This window comes from Nerophis lumbriciformis, linkage group LG04, assembly GCF_033978685.3.
Source record: "Nerophis lumbriciformis linkage group LG04, RoL_Nlum_v2.1, whole genome shotgun sequence".
Taxonomy (NCBI): Eukaryota; Metazoa; Chordata; class Actinopteri; order Syngnathiformes; family Syngnathidae; genus Nerophis; species Nerophis lumbriciformis.
The window spans coordinates 1,263,830-1,278,023 of NC_084551.2; the positions used below are offsets into that span (position 1 = coordinate 1,263,830).

The 14,194-nt window shown below is 41.1% G+C and overlaps 1 protein-coding gene across 1 annotated transcript in view; it reads right to left on the reverse strand.

The window, feature by feature from the left end:
* Nucleotides 1-14,194, reverse strand: part of megf8 (multiple EGF-like-domains 8) — an 85,156-nt gene that overhangs the window by 48,406 nt on the left and 22,556 nt on the right. The window contains exons 7-21 of the mRNA XM_061947282.1: nucleotides 11,885-12,098; nucleotides 11,617-11,800; nucleotides 8,094-8,239; nucleotides 7,908-8,018; nucleotides 7,678-7,829; nucleotides 7,482-7,583; nucleotides 7,246-7,393; nucleotides 3,702-3,865; nucleotides 3,261-3,464; nucleotides 2,980-3,177; nucleotides 2,633-2,893; nucleotides 1,131-1,249; nucleotides 931-1,062; nucleotides 728-841; nucleotides 559-642 (exon numbers count right to left, since the gene is read on the reverse strand). Of these exons, the coding sequence (XP_061803266.1) occupies nucleotides 559-642; nucleotides 728-841; nucleotides 931-1,062; nucleotides 1,131-1,249; nucleotides 2,633-2,893; nucleotides 2,980-3,177; nucleotides 3,261-3,464; nucleotides 3,702-3,865; nucleotides 7,246-7,393; nucleotides 7,482-7,583; nucleotides 7,678-7,829; nucleotides 7,908-8,018; nucleotides 8,094-8,239; nucleotides 11,617-11,800; nucleotides 11,885-12,098 (2,333 nt within the window). The remainder of the gene's footprint in view (nucleotides 1-558; nucleotides 643-727; nucleotides 842-930; nucleotides 1,063-1,130; nucleotides 1,250-2,632; nucleotides 2,894-2,979; nucleotides 3,178-3,260; nucleotides 3,465-3,701; nucleotides 3,866-7,245; nucleotides 7,394-7,481; nucleotides 7,584-7,677; nucleotides 7,830-7,907; nucleotides 8,019-8,093; nucleotides 8,240-11,616; nucleotides 11,801-11,884; nucleotides 12,099-14,194) is intronic.

Below are 14,194 nucleotides of genomic sequence, written 5' to 3' on the forward strand. Positions count from 1 at the left end.
AATTCCTCCGTGTCCGATCGAAAAATCTTGTCTGCACAAGGTGCAATTCGCGTAGTTTTCACCCTTTTTGGAACGGATAATTATTCCCGGATAGGCTTTTGAATATTCTTTACGGAATGACTGCAGTTTTCTTTTCGGTTTAAGACTCGTTTGCAATTTTTCTCCGGCTGATTCCATGATCGTTCTCTCGTTTGGAAACAATGGCCTCGTGCTATAAATAGCCTCGCGCATTTAAAAAAAATATTTTTTTTAAATTAATGAAAAAACATATTTTTTATCACTGCAACCGTAACCCGGAATAGGTTGATGAAAACCGTACTAATTACGGGAAAACCGGAGTAGTTGGCAGGTATGCTACAATGATATATTGTGAAGTGAGCAAGTGTGCCATGTTTTTAACTTTATTGATTGTATGTTTATTTCAACTGCTCTTCAGGGACCTCTTGGAAAGAACAGAATAAAGACCATTGGACGTTTATTTAAAGCACAACAAGACAACAAAGGGCCTAATAATAATGATAACAATAAAAAACAGTGTGATTTTAGTGTTGTACTTACTTAGCAGCTCGAGCTTCAGCTACAGCCACACTGCAGTTAAACACAGATGGATCATCTATTCCAGCCCAATCCCCCCTCAGACATCTAAAAATCAACGAGATGACAACAAATCTATAATATGACAAAACTATTATTGTGCACGAGGTGTCTTTGTTCCTTTGGTACTCACTTTCCAATTGTAGGATTATTGTAGTCCCCACACCAGCCACACTGGAACGTTCGCAGGCAGTCTGTGCACGTGTTTAAAGCCGAGCATTGCTTGCATTGTGGAACGGAATGCACACTGGTGTATAAGAAAAAAGCACATTGTTAGACTTTGAACAACATTTCGGGAGACAAAAACAACAAGAAGAAATATTGAATGATTGTTACCTGTCATACCAGTCCCTGCACTCCCCATATGGGTATTTAGTCAGGTAGGCAGCAAAATAGAAACAAGCCTGGGCCGACTCACACCAAGCACACTGACTGGAGTTGGAGAGGCACTCGCCACATGTCATCCGCCTGAGCAAAAAAAAGTGTGTTGTAAAGTAGTTTTTCTCTCTCTATGAAGACAATATTTGTCAACTAACTGGTTGCAGACTCTGGGACACCCCATCGGATGACGTATCGAGCCGTCCAATCTTCCTCTCCTGCTACACTGGTAGTCTCCTTTCTTACTGGAGTTGATCTGCCACTCGCAGTAAGGGTCCTGCAGGCAAAAGCAGTGGATGAGTCAGAATTAGAGCAGCAATCAAGTTCTCTAGTCAATATTGCAAGTGTCTACTTCTACAGGAATATATATAAAAAATATAATTTTGCCAAAACACTGGTTCTGGTGCTGTTTGTGATTTAAGTAGTGAGGCGTGGCTCGGTTGGTAGAGCGGCCGTGACAGCAACTTGAGGGATCCAGGTTCAATTCCCACTTCCGCTATTCTAGTCACTGTCGTTGTGTCCTTAGGCACTTTACCCACCTGCTCCCATTGCCACCCACACTGGTTTAAATGTAGCTTAAAGATGCGGATAAAGGATTTCACTATGTAAAGCGCTTTGAGTCTCTGGAGAGAAAAAAATCGCTATATAAATATAATTCACACATCAAATGATTACATTTTGAAATCAGATTAATCACACTTTCGAATTTGGGTAATCATGATTAATTACACACTTGCATATTTTAAGTTAAGTTCAAATTAACAATATTGAACACAAAATGCAATTTTATTGTCAGAATTAAAAAAAATATTCATACTTGAATTCACGTCATTTATTTTCTCCAAATTGCTAACAGCTTTAGTAAAAGCCCTACTTGGGTGCATTTTGGAGTGAAATTTGACAGCGAGCACACCAGTCTGAGTTTTGTCATTCATCTTTGACCAGACGTATGCATTGACCTGATCACTGCCCGTATAAGAACCCTTGCTGCCAACCATTCATAGTTAAGGGAAATGAGTATGTGCATTCAAAATAAATTAGGTGATTAATCTGCATTTTTATACATTATTAATGTGATACTTTTTTGTTATTTATCTTTTTGATAGCTCTCGATATAAGTATTATTATAGCACATTATATTACATTATTATTTATAAACTTTTCCATTTTACCTTTTTTCTTATTTGTCATGGGTTTAGTTTGTGAAATTAAGACTTACTTCACATACAATTGCTTAACAAAACATGATGGCTTTATTCTCATAAAAATATGACTTATTCCCCCCCTTAAATAATTGTATCGTAATAAAACCATGACTTATCATAACAGTTTAACTTTTTTAATCCTTAAATTAGGACATTGTGTCCATTAAATTATGACATTTTTCTCAAGAAGTATGACTTTTCTATATAAAATGTACCTTTACTCTTATAAAACTATGGCATTTCTCATATAGTTGTGACTTTATTCTCAGATTAGTACATACTTATTCTTGTGAAATTATTGGCTTAATTTTCATAGTATTTTGACTTTATTCACAGTTTATTTTCAGTGTGACCCTAATACTTAGTAATAAAAATAAATCCTTACGAGAATGAACTCAACCCCACATTAATTTGTTATTATTACATTAATGTACACAATAAAATGAATGGCATACCTGAGTACAAGCTGAGCAGTCTCTGTACTCTTCACACAGGGTGCAGTGATGAGGTGCTAGCAGCAGATGGCGCTGAGCTTCCCCTTTTTCTTCTCCAGGCTCCCCTTCAGGACAGGGTTTAAGTTCAGGGCCGTCCCGGAGCAGACATCGGGACAGAGTCGGGCACCAGCCGCAAGACTGGTCCGAGAGACAGGCCAGACAGGACATGTACACTGAACAGGAGCCTGAGCGATAGGGCTCCAGGAACAGGAAGGAGATTTCCTGGAGTTCAAAGATGAATATGCGGATATAAGGTGGGAGTTTTTCAGTGTTTCTGAGGATACACCGAAAAAAAAAAAAAAACTCACACTCCCTCCAGACAGAGTTCTGTTCCAGATCAGGGCCATCTCACTGGTCTGCCCTGAGCCCGAATTGTTCAGGTAGCCCTCAGCCTGGACCAGGTAGTGGTTACCTCTGGTGAGGTTGGAGAACAGTCTGCTCCCATCAGTCCGAGCCAGCAGCTTTAATTCTTTTTCCTGCTGAGCCGCCCAGCGACCCACCACCTCCTGCTCACAGACAACAAAGCAATGCCTGTGTCCCTTTTCTACAGACATCTTGACATTTATATTTCTTGCCCCCGTTTGCTCACCAGTTGGCTCGAGTTGGGGCCTGCCGCCATTCGCGCCTCAAAGTGGAGTCTCTGGATGCGAGCCCACATGGAGACAGTCTCGGTGGGAGGGGGCACTGGTGGCGGGGCCCCCCATAAAGGATGGATGAAGCCCCTGAACTGCAAGGCCACATCCATCTCGGTGGTTGGGCTGAGGATGATGGTGGTGCTGCGGAGAATGGACACCTGGCGAGAAGATGGAAAACGGTGGAGGACGGAGGGGAAGTGGAGACACATCAACAGAAATACTGAAATACTTCCAAGCCCACACAGACAAAGAAAAAGGAAAAGTGTTAAAAAGTCAAGAGCACAAAGTAGAGACAAGCAAACTCAAGGGAGTTATAGTGCCAAAGCAATACTTGAGGAAGGAAGGACGGATAAGTAGAGGGGTGGGAGAGTACACTTAAGATGGGGACTCCGTACCTTGTCAGGCTGGGAGTCGTTGCGGGGATGCTGGAAGGTGAGCAGGTGCAGTCCCGGGACAAAGTTCTCGGTGCGACAGGAGTGGAGGGAGGTTAGGAAACGGGTACGCTCCCCCCACCAGCCGTACGCCCCCGAGATCTGGTCCACACGGCACGCACTTCGCTCTGCGAGACCGAGAGGGAGAGGTCAGCAACATAACGGAATACATCTGACCTTGTGAGATCTAAAGAACAAATACAGCAGCGGAGCCTGATTGTAATGGCGAGTGGCGGGGAGTGTGTCAGAGAGTGAAACATGGCGACGTCCACTCAAACGAGTTTGGGATTGAAGAGGCGAGTCAAATGAAAGTTTGAGTGACCCCTGCAATCTCAGCTGGCCGTCGTCAAGCCGGTATTGGTTTTTTCTCAGTGTCAAGGATACTTTGTTCATAAGAGGGCTCTTCTTAAACACAAAATAGGCAACATTAATATGTGGAATATCATTCAAGACAGTTGTAAGAGGAGAACATACAAACCTACGACTAAATAGTCAATGCCAACACCAGTTCTGATTGCGTAAAAAGCATAAACTAGATCAGTCATGGTTGTAGATGACCACTGTGTAGCCGAACTGTTCATGGCTGTTTATGTACAGACAAGCTTCAATAATTAGGTATGCTTGATCATACAAAATGTAGGGATGTCCCGATCCGATATTTGGATCGGATCGGCTGCCGATATTTGCCAAAAATTGCGTATCGGCAAGGCATGGGAAAATGCCGATCCAGATCCAGTTTAAAAAAAACTCCGGTCCGTATTTTCCAACGCACCTATTTAAATAATACATTCCACTTTTCTTTTGCTCCGTAATTTCCGTTCCGCATTTTCCAGCACACCTTCAACACATCCACAATTCTCACGCAGTTGCTTTTAGCTGCTGGCATTACACGACAGGCTCTTCTCACTCTTTCCTGTGTCTCCCTCTCACAGACAGCGAGCGCACCTTCTTACACACGTCACATACTGTCACGTCATACGTCACATACGTATACGTCCTCTCCCAGCAGAGAGCGAGGTAGCGGCATGGCTAACGTTAGCTGTGATGCTAGCGCAGCCGCTAAGGTGCGCGCCTGCTCAAGCGTCCTCTGCGCACGGCAAATCTATGCCACGCACAAAATCAAATTAAAAAATAAGCGCTTAATAATTTTCGACACACGGACACGACAGAGACAACAGTTTTCGTCATCATTGTTCAAATATTGTGACGTCTGTCGAGACGCTTATCTCCGTTCGGTGCCACACGTCCACACCATCAAAATGGCAAAAAGTTCCACATCAACACCGTATGAAAAAATTTGTGATTTTTTTAGTTGTGATTTCCTTCTCTGCATGAAAGTTTAAAAGTAGCATATATTAATGCAGTATGAAGAAGAATGTTTTAATGTAGACATGCAAGCCTTGAAAGAACATTTTGAAAATCAAGACTGCATTTCCTGCAAATGGGTGCATTTCTACCCTTTATTTTAACTTTAGATTTATTCTCATATCAAACTCTTTTGGCTGTCTTTTTGACACTTTCATCCGGCGCCCCCCTCCACACCCTGGATTATAAATAATGTAAATAATTCAATGTGATTATCTTGTGTGATGACTGAATTATGATGATAGTATATATCTGATAGTATATATCTGTATCATGAATCAATTTAAGTGGACCCCGTCTTAAACAAGTTGAAAAACTTATTGGGGTGTTACCATTTAGTGGTCAATTGTACGGAATATGTACTTCACTGTGCAACCTACTAATAAAAGTCTCAATCAATCAATCAAAACACATAGAATCATCATACTGCTGTGATTATATGCATCAAGTGTTCATTCAAGGCTAAGGCAAAATATCGAGATATATATTGTGTATCGCAATATGACCTTAAAATATCGCAATATTAAAAAAAGGCCACATCGCCCAGCCCTAGTTCAATGATGCCATTTCTGTTTGTCATGTATAATTTTGTCTATTTTGTGTTTATCCTTGAAAAACAGGTCAGTTTCTTGTTACCAACCATTGTGTATTATTCAAACTCCCCTAATTCAGCTGGCTAGTTGTTATCAAGAGTACTAAAACCCTTTTCAGAATCAGAATCAGAATCAGCTTTATTGTCATTACGCAAGGTAACATGATTCTGACAACTAAGTAGGCTAAATAACTTTAAACTTTAATACATGCTCGAATAGGCCAGTATCGGTCAGTATCGGTATCGGTCAGTATCGGTATCGGTATTGGATCGGAAATGCAAAAACAATATCGGTATCGGATCGGAAGTGCAAAAACTTGGATCGGGACATCCCTAACAAAATGTAATTTGAACTTGTGTGTTTAAGCACTTCGTCATGAAGTTCCGGGTTTTAATGAAGTCCTGAATTGGATATCGCCACCCATAGCTTGATGAGCCCCCCCCGTTCACTTACATTTCAGAGTTTTTTGGCAGGCTTCACTACACATCTTAATATAAAGTTCTGCCAACTATAAGTCAGCTACAGACGTGACTATTTTTGATAATTATGTGCTTCTTCAGCTAAGACATTAACCTGGCATGAAGTTGCTTTTAAAATGTGATGTTAACGTTACATAACTATGTTAATAAAATGTGAGTCCTTCTGTCCCATTTCTTAAAGGGGACCTACATTGCAAAACCAACTTTTCTTACGTATTGGTACATGCCCAGAGAAGAGAGAGGTTTTGCAATCATTTAAAAAAGACAGACATTGTAGTGAAATGTTTGCACTGTCACACATAGCTGGCATTTCACAACAGCACTACATCAATGATAGAACATTACCAGAAATCATCCTGTGTATTTAAGGGCAGAAAACAAGCAGAAACAAGGTAAAAGTCTTTTTTGGCAATCTTATATGTTTGACTTGCATAACAAAATGTTTCATTCAAACACATGTGAGGACATGTTAGCATATACAGTTTAAATGTTATTGATAACAAGTCGTTTGTCCAAAAATCAAACAAACCTCCTCCAATTAATACCTTTTCAAATGTGTAAATGTTAAATTGTTGAATGCACTGTCAGTCAATTTATCATACTTTTAGTCTTTTTTTGAGTTTGGTTCTTGGTCATCTGGCTACACAGATTGTTTTTTTTTTACTTTTGAACTTTTTTTAGTAATATATTGTGATGATTCCATCGGTAAAAGTGAAAATTATAAATGTGAAAAATCCTTGTTTATTTCAACTATTTTCCCTAAAAGTCGCATTGAGGCTAAAAGTGTTTTCTTTGATTATTCGATTAATCGAACAAATTAATCGATTGCTTAAATAATCGATAGCTGCAGCCCTATTTTCTGTTCCAGCATCATGGCTATATTACAGAATTAAGGTCTCTCTCTGAGTCCATTTGAGGAGCCCCTCCTTGACACCGAGCAGAAACCTAAACTGTGTCATCTCTGACACACGGCGAACACAAGTCGAGTCCCTCCCATGTCAGCTCCCAACAGTCTAAGGCACAGCCTCGCTTGCACCCCTCCTCCTTCCTCCATCCCTCCCTGGGTCTCACCTGACACCGGCAGGCAGGACTCGTTCTGCACACACCAGCCGAATTCGCCGGGAGCACGGGCCAACGAGGGCGGGGTGCCGCTGAACACAAGGCACGATTGACAGTCAGACAGGAAGCGCGCCAGGCCCAGGCAACCGGTACTGCCACACTGTGAAGGATAAAAGAAGCGGAAGAGTTGCAGCAGTGATTCAACACTGACCTGGGGTGTGCGGGATTGCGCGTTTCTACAATGTTACCGGATCAGTGGGCTGATACTCTCTGCAGCGGCCTTCACACCAGCTGCATTCTGGGTTCTTCAGACACATGCTTTCATCCAGGGCCTCAGCACAAACAGCATCCTAGAAAGGCAACACAGACACATGACCACATATGTGGTTTTCCTCAGCAAAGTCTGCTTTAAACTCTACTCTTTTAACATGTAATCTCTCTCACCCTATCACCCTCTTTGCTACTGACAAACAGTGGCATTTTGAAAGCCACCAGGTCTCCAAGGGCAACGCCGCTGTAACCCCCCGCAACCAGCAGCACCCGTCCCTCTATCACAGCGGCAACGTGGGAGTAGCGCCCCTTTACACCTTCCCCATCTTCAGAGGTAAAGTAAAATCTCAGCATTTGACCCAAGAACCAAAATAGATGTGTAGATACATTGAAGAGCGACTCACTGAGAGACCATCTTTCCCCTGCAGACACCCACTGGTGACAGCCCAAATGGTAAAAGAAGATCTCCTCGTCATAGCACTTCTCTTCTTGGTAGTGGATATGAACATTTCCACCTGGTACAAATAAAAAGCCCATCAAGTCTACACACAAACACACAACTGTGATGATTTATGCACAGATCTGCTCACCGTAGACTACCATGTAATTTCCAATGACGGTGGCCGAGTGGAAAGCTCGCTCTCGGGGGCCCGTTGCCGGGTAACGGGAACGGAACAACGTCCAAAACCGCTGGTCCACGTGGAATACGTCGGTGTTGTTCACCCTCACGCTAAACCTGCAATAAAGGAGCACTTTCACTTTCGGTTTCACTGACCAGTGGTCATATTGTTAACGACAGATAACGTAAATGCTCAAAACGGCAGGGGGTCTATAAAAATGCAAAGCGGACTTTACATTAGTTGGAAATAGGCAATAACAGGAGAGAGGCTGTTGTTTCCGAAACTTGAAATTAAATATAATAAATTAATTTTAATATTGATTTGGAGTGCATGAGAAAAGTAGAGAGGAAAACACAGCTCTCTTTGACCTCTTGCTGATTTATTTATAGAGGCAAAGGTAGATAAAGCTGCACATGATACTTCAAATACAGTGACTGTTCTCTTGTGGGTGACAAATAAAATGACATTGGCCAGTTGCCTACATATATTACATACCGTATTTTCCGCACCATAAGCCGCCCTGGGTTATAAGCCGCGCCTTCAATGAACGGCATATTTCAAAACTTTGTCCACCTATAAGCCGCCCCGTGTTATAAGCCGCATCTAACTGCGCTAAAGGAATGTCAAAAAAACAGTCAGATAGGTCAGTCAAACTTTAATAATATATTAAAAACCAGCGTGATGTGGGCGCGCATGGAGTCGTATATCAACATGGACGGAGCTGCGTGAAAAAAGCCACCCGGCCTCTTCGCGTAAACTTACCTTAACCACTCGCTCATCTTTTCTTCATCCATCCATCCCTTCGAGTTAGCTTTTATGATGACGCCGGCTGGAAAGGTCTCTTTTGGCAAGGTCTTCCTTATGAATATCACCATGGGTGGAAGTTTCTGGTCATTAGCATGGCAAGCTAGAACCACAGTGAAGGATGACTTCTCATTCCCTGTGGTGCGAATATTCACCGTACGTGCTCCCGTTGTATCCACAGTGCGGTTCACAGGAATATCAAAAGTCAGTGGAACCTCGTCCATGTTGATAATGTTCTCTGGCCGGATCTTTTTTTCAGCTATCTTGTTTTTACAATATGCACGGAAAGTACCCAGCTTTTCTTGAAAGTCTTTAGGCAGTTGCTGTGAAATAGTAGTCCGTGTGCGGATGGAGAGATTGCGTCTTTTCATGAACCGGAAACCTGTCGCTTAGTAGGAGCCATTTTGTGGTCTTTACAGATGTAAACACACAAAGGAAATTAAACGTAATATCCGCGCGCTTCTTCTTCTTCTACGGGGGCGGGTGGTTGCTTACAGTAGAAGAAGAAGCGCTTCCTCTTCTACGGGGGCGGGTGCTTACCTTGGCGGTTGCTTGCGTAGAAGAAGAAGCACTTCCTCTTCTACGGGGAAAAAAGATGGCGGCTGTTTACCGTAGTTGCGAGACCGAAACTTTATGAAAATGAATCTTAATATTAATCCATATATAAAGCGCACCGGGTTATAAGCCGCACTGTCAGCTTTTGAGTAAATTTGTGGTTTTTAGGTGCGGCTAATAGTGCGGAAAATACGGTATACATACAGGCCAAAAGTTTGGACACACCTTCTCATTTCAATGTGTTTTCTTTATTTTCATGACTATTTACATTATAGTATGTCACTGAAGGCATCAAAACTATGACACCTGTGAAGTGAAAACCATTTCAGGTGACTACTTCTTGAATGCCAAGAGTGTGCAAAGCAGTATTCAGAGCAAAGGGTGGCTATTTTGAAGAAACCAGAATATTAAACATGTTTTCAGTTATTTCACTTTTTTTTGTTAAGTACATAACTCCTCATGTGTTCATTCATTATTTTGATGCCTTCAGTGACAATCTACAATGTAAATTGTCATGAAAATAAAGAAAACGCATTGAATGAGAAGGTGTGTCCAAACTTTTGGCCTGTACTGTACATATATATGTGTATATTAAGGCTGAAACGACGCGTCGACGTAGTCGACGTCATCGGTTACGTAAATACGTCGACGCCGTTTTTGTGCGTCGCCGCGTCGCATATTTACGTCACACTACTGTCATGGCGGAGCGCAAAGCAGACGATGCGAGCGAGGGGAAAAAAGCACGCCAAAAGTCGTCAAAAGTGTGGGAGTATTTCAATAAACGGCCTAATAATGTTGTTGTATGCACACTGTGTCGAGCGGAAATGGCCTATCATAGCAGCACAACGGCTATGAACGAACATTTGAAAAGAAAACCCCCGACAGCGTTCTTGCCATCACCATCAACAAGTCAATCGTCCGCGTGCGTATACGTTGTCATTATTACACAAAAACATGAATGTGTCATTTGTATCTGCGTTGTAAATTCATAAACTAAAGCACCGTTTGCTCTGAGAGGCGCGTTTGGCGTGCCTGTTCAGTGTTTACAAAGACGCACTCCTCTTTAACGCTGTGGAGAGGCGGCGGCGACGAGCGAGCGGCGAGGCGGGGCGCGCCGGGAGCGACGCCGCAAGAGACAGGGGACGACGAGCGAGCGAGGAAGAGGAGCTGAAAAGCGAGGAAAGAAAGAGAAAAGAGTTGGAAGAGAAAAGACTTTGTGTAAAATTAAAAGATTGTAAACCTGGCAAAGCCGTCTGGCGTTCAGTCTGTCGGTCCTGAAAGAACCCCACGGCACAAGACGTGTCACAAACGCTAACGTTAATTAGTTGTGCAAATACCTTTTACAACATTAACAGTTACATATACTATGTACAAACCAACAATTAACTTTCACTTTAATCATACTATCATTGTTGTGTTATTAAGCAAAATAAGCAATACTTTTACTTTTGTTGAAATGTTTACACTGTACACTTTTTTGTATTGGATGTTTAGCTTTATTTTTGCACATTTTAGCAAATAAGCAATACTTTTACTTTTGTTGAAATGTTTACACTTGTTACAGAATATTTCCGTTTTGCACTTTTTTGTTTTGGATGTTTATCTTTATTTTAGCACATTTTAAAGCAAAATAAGCAATACTTTTACTTTTTAAATGCTTATACTATTCCAGAATATTAAAATTTGCACTGGATGTTTACTTTTATATTTGCACATTAAAAAGCAAATAAGCTACTTTTAATTTTGTTAAATGTTAAAAGTTTTAAATGTTTACATTGTTACAGAATATTTTGTCATGTTGTTGTCAATGTTGACTGAGTGGCCATACTTTTTTTTTTGTAAATAAAAGCCATGCCTTTTGAAAAAACTGGCCTACATTTATTTTTTTCCTCTTCATTTTAAATAAAAAAAATAATCGGTAAAAAGAAAAATAATCTATAGATTAATCGAAAAAAAATAATCTATAGATTAACCGATTAATCGAAAAAATAATCTATAGATTAATCGATAGAAAAATAATCGTTAGCTGCAGCCCTAGTGTATATATTTAATTTTAATGCCTGGCGATCGACCATCACTCCATCCAAGATTGACTGGTAGCTTGCGATCGACGTAATGGGCTTAGGTTGTGTACCTTGCAGTGGTTGGCCTGTGGCCGCCGTACACCAGCAGTGTCCTAGAGGGGCTGTGGAACACCATGGAGTGACCAGCAGTGGCCGGAGGCTTCCCACCAGTGGGCTGAATTGTCTCCCACCGCCCAGAGCCTCTCAGACTGAACCGATAGAGGGAGGAGGAAAACATGTCTTCCTCTGTGCGACCTGGGATGTAAAAAGGAGGGGAAAAACGCAAACGGCTGTGAGGTTACAAACCTTTTCTCTGTGTGGGGGAGGAAAAAAACCCACCTCCAAACACATAGAGGTAACTATCCACTACGGCTGCTGCGTGATTGGCCAGCTTGGGGGCGCCGTCGCTTTGTGAAAAGCCGAGCTGCTGCCAGTCGTCCTGCAGAGGGCGGTACATCCAGACATCCCCTGCCAGCGAGCCATTAAGCAACTCCCCACCAAAGATGACCATGTTTCCCGCCCACTCTACAGCTGTGTGGGAATGGCGGGCCAGCTGACAACACAAAGAGCGCAGGAATATAATTAGAATTCATGACGAACTTTTTAATGTTGTTTAGTAAAACTGCTGAGGGTTGGGGATGGTCCTTAAAAATTTGAATTAAAAATGTAAGTAAATTAAAAAGTAATTCATAAAAAAATTTATTAAAGTATTAATTTAATTAATTAATAAATTAAATACACAACTTTTTTTTTTTTACATACAATCATTAACATTAATTAAGAAAGACCCGTAAAAGGCCTATAAAAAAGAGCTCTGTTCAGCAAATGCCCTCGAGGCCACACTGTCTACCTGGTGAAATAAGTAAACCAGTGGTGTTCAAAATGTTGCCAAACAACAAAAACTGTGATTTCTTTGCACCTATGGAAGTGAGAAAGTTTGGGACTGCAGAAAGGTTGTAGAGGTTTTCTGCACGCAGTAGTAATGCAGACTCCCTGGGCTTGTGGTGGCTGATCGCCGCTCTCACTCGCTCGGCGAATACTTTTGCATACCTGCCAACTTTTGAAATCAGAAAAACCTAGTAGCCAGGTTCCAGGGGCCGCAAAGTCCTGGTGGGGCGTTCAGGCTTCGCCCCCCGACGCAAAATGATTATTAGCATTCAGACAGGTTAAAATGTTGCTAAAACCATTACTTTTCTATCAGTCACAGTGACTTTTCAAAACAAAAATATTACAGCAAAAATCATATGGGTTGATTGACATGTTTATTCTGTAAGCTAACTTCAATAGTTTGAAATTATTTTGACAGTTAATGCCAGTTATCCTGTCAACCTTTCACAAGACTTCAATTTACAGTAAACAAATGGTAAAACAGTACTAAACAATTCCATTAAAAAAAAATTGGTGTCATTATTAACTTTCTGTCCAAGCTTGTATAATCTACTGCCTTGTTCAATTGTAAAAAATATTCTGTGCCTAAAATTCACATTTCTATCACAATTATCATACTGTAAACATGGTAAGCTAACTTCATTAAAATTAATAGTCCTGTCAATAGCATGGAATTACAATTCAAATGTAGTTTTTTTGTAAGCCTTTCAAAAGAATTCAAAATATGAAAAATTTATGAAAATTAATTGAAGCCATCAGACACTTGAAAAGTGGCACATCACATCTCTAATGTAATCATTTGAACTTTTCAACAGAAATAGCACTGCAAAAATATTAAGGACATACTTCTGTATTTTGGTAGTTATGCTGTCAACATTTAACAAGATTTCTTCAACTTGGACTTGAAAGCATAAATAGTATAAACACTTTTAACAGTATAACAGTACTAAACAATTCCAATAGATAACATTGGTGTCATTACCTTTTTGTGGCTAAAATCCGAAAAACGTTGAAAGTTTTCCACTTGTATCGCTAGCAACGGCATTAGACTTGTGTTTTTTTGTCCCAACGTGGTCTTTTACATCGCTAATTCCTCCGTGTCCGATCGAAAAATCTTGTCTGCACAAGGTGCAATTCGCGTAGTTTTCACCCTTTTTGGAACGGATAATTATTCCCGGATAGGCTTTTGAATATTCTTCACGGAATGACTGCAGTTTTCTTTTCGGTTTAAGACTCGTTTGCGATTTTTCTCCGGCTGATTCCATGATCGTTCGCTCGTTTGGAAACAATGGCAACTGGTGCCTCGTGCTTGGCAGCGGTGCTATAAATAGCCTCGCGCATTTAAAAAAAAATTTTTTTTTTAATTAATGAAAAACCGTATTTTTTATCACTGCAACCCTAACCCGGAATAGGTTGATGAAAACCGTACTAATTACGGGAAAACCGGAGTAGTTGGCAGGTATGCTTTTGTGACCGCTTTTGATTAACCAATATAGGCATGACGCAGGACACATCTCTCTTTCACTTTTAATATGTATCTGTACTTTCTAAATATAGCGACAGTCACAGACACACACCAGGCGTGTAGTAGATATGTTGTGAAGCTGAGACACGTCACACCTACAGTTAAGCTACACTGCCACACTTCCATTATAATTTGCTAATGGGCGAGGGTTGACCCAGAAGTGCCAAATCCGCATTTGTGACAGGCTTCCACGAATAATACTATATAGGGAACATTTGCTCATTTGTTAAGCTCTT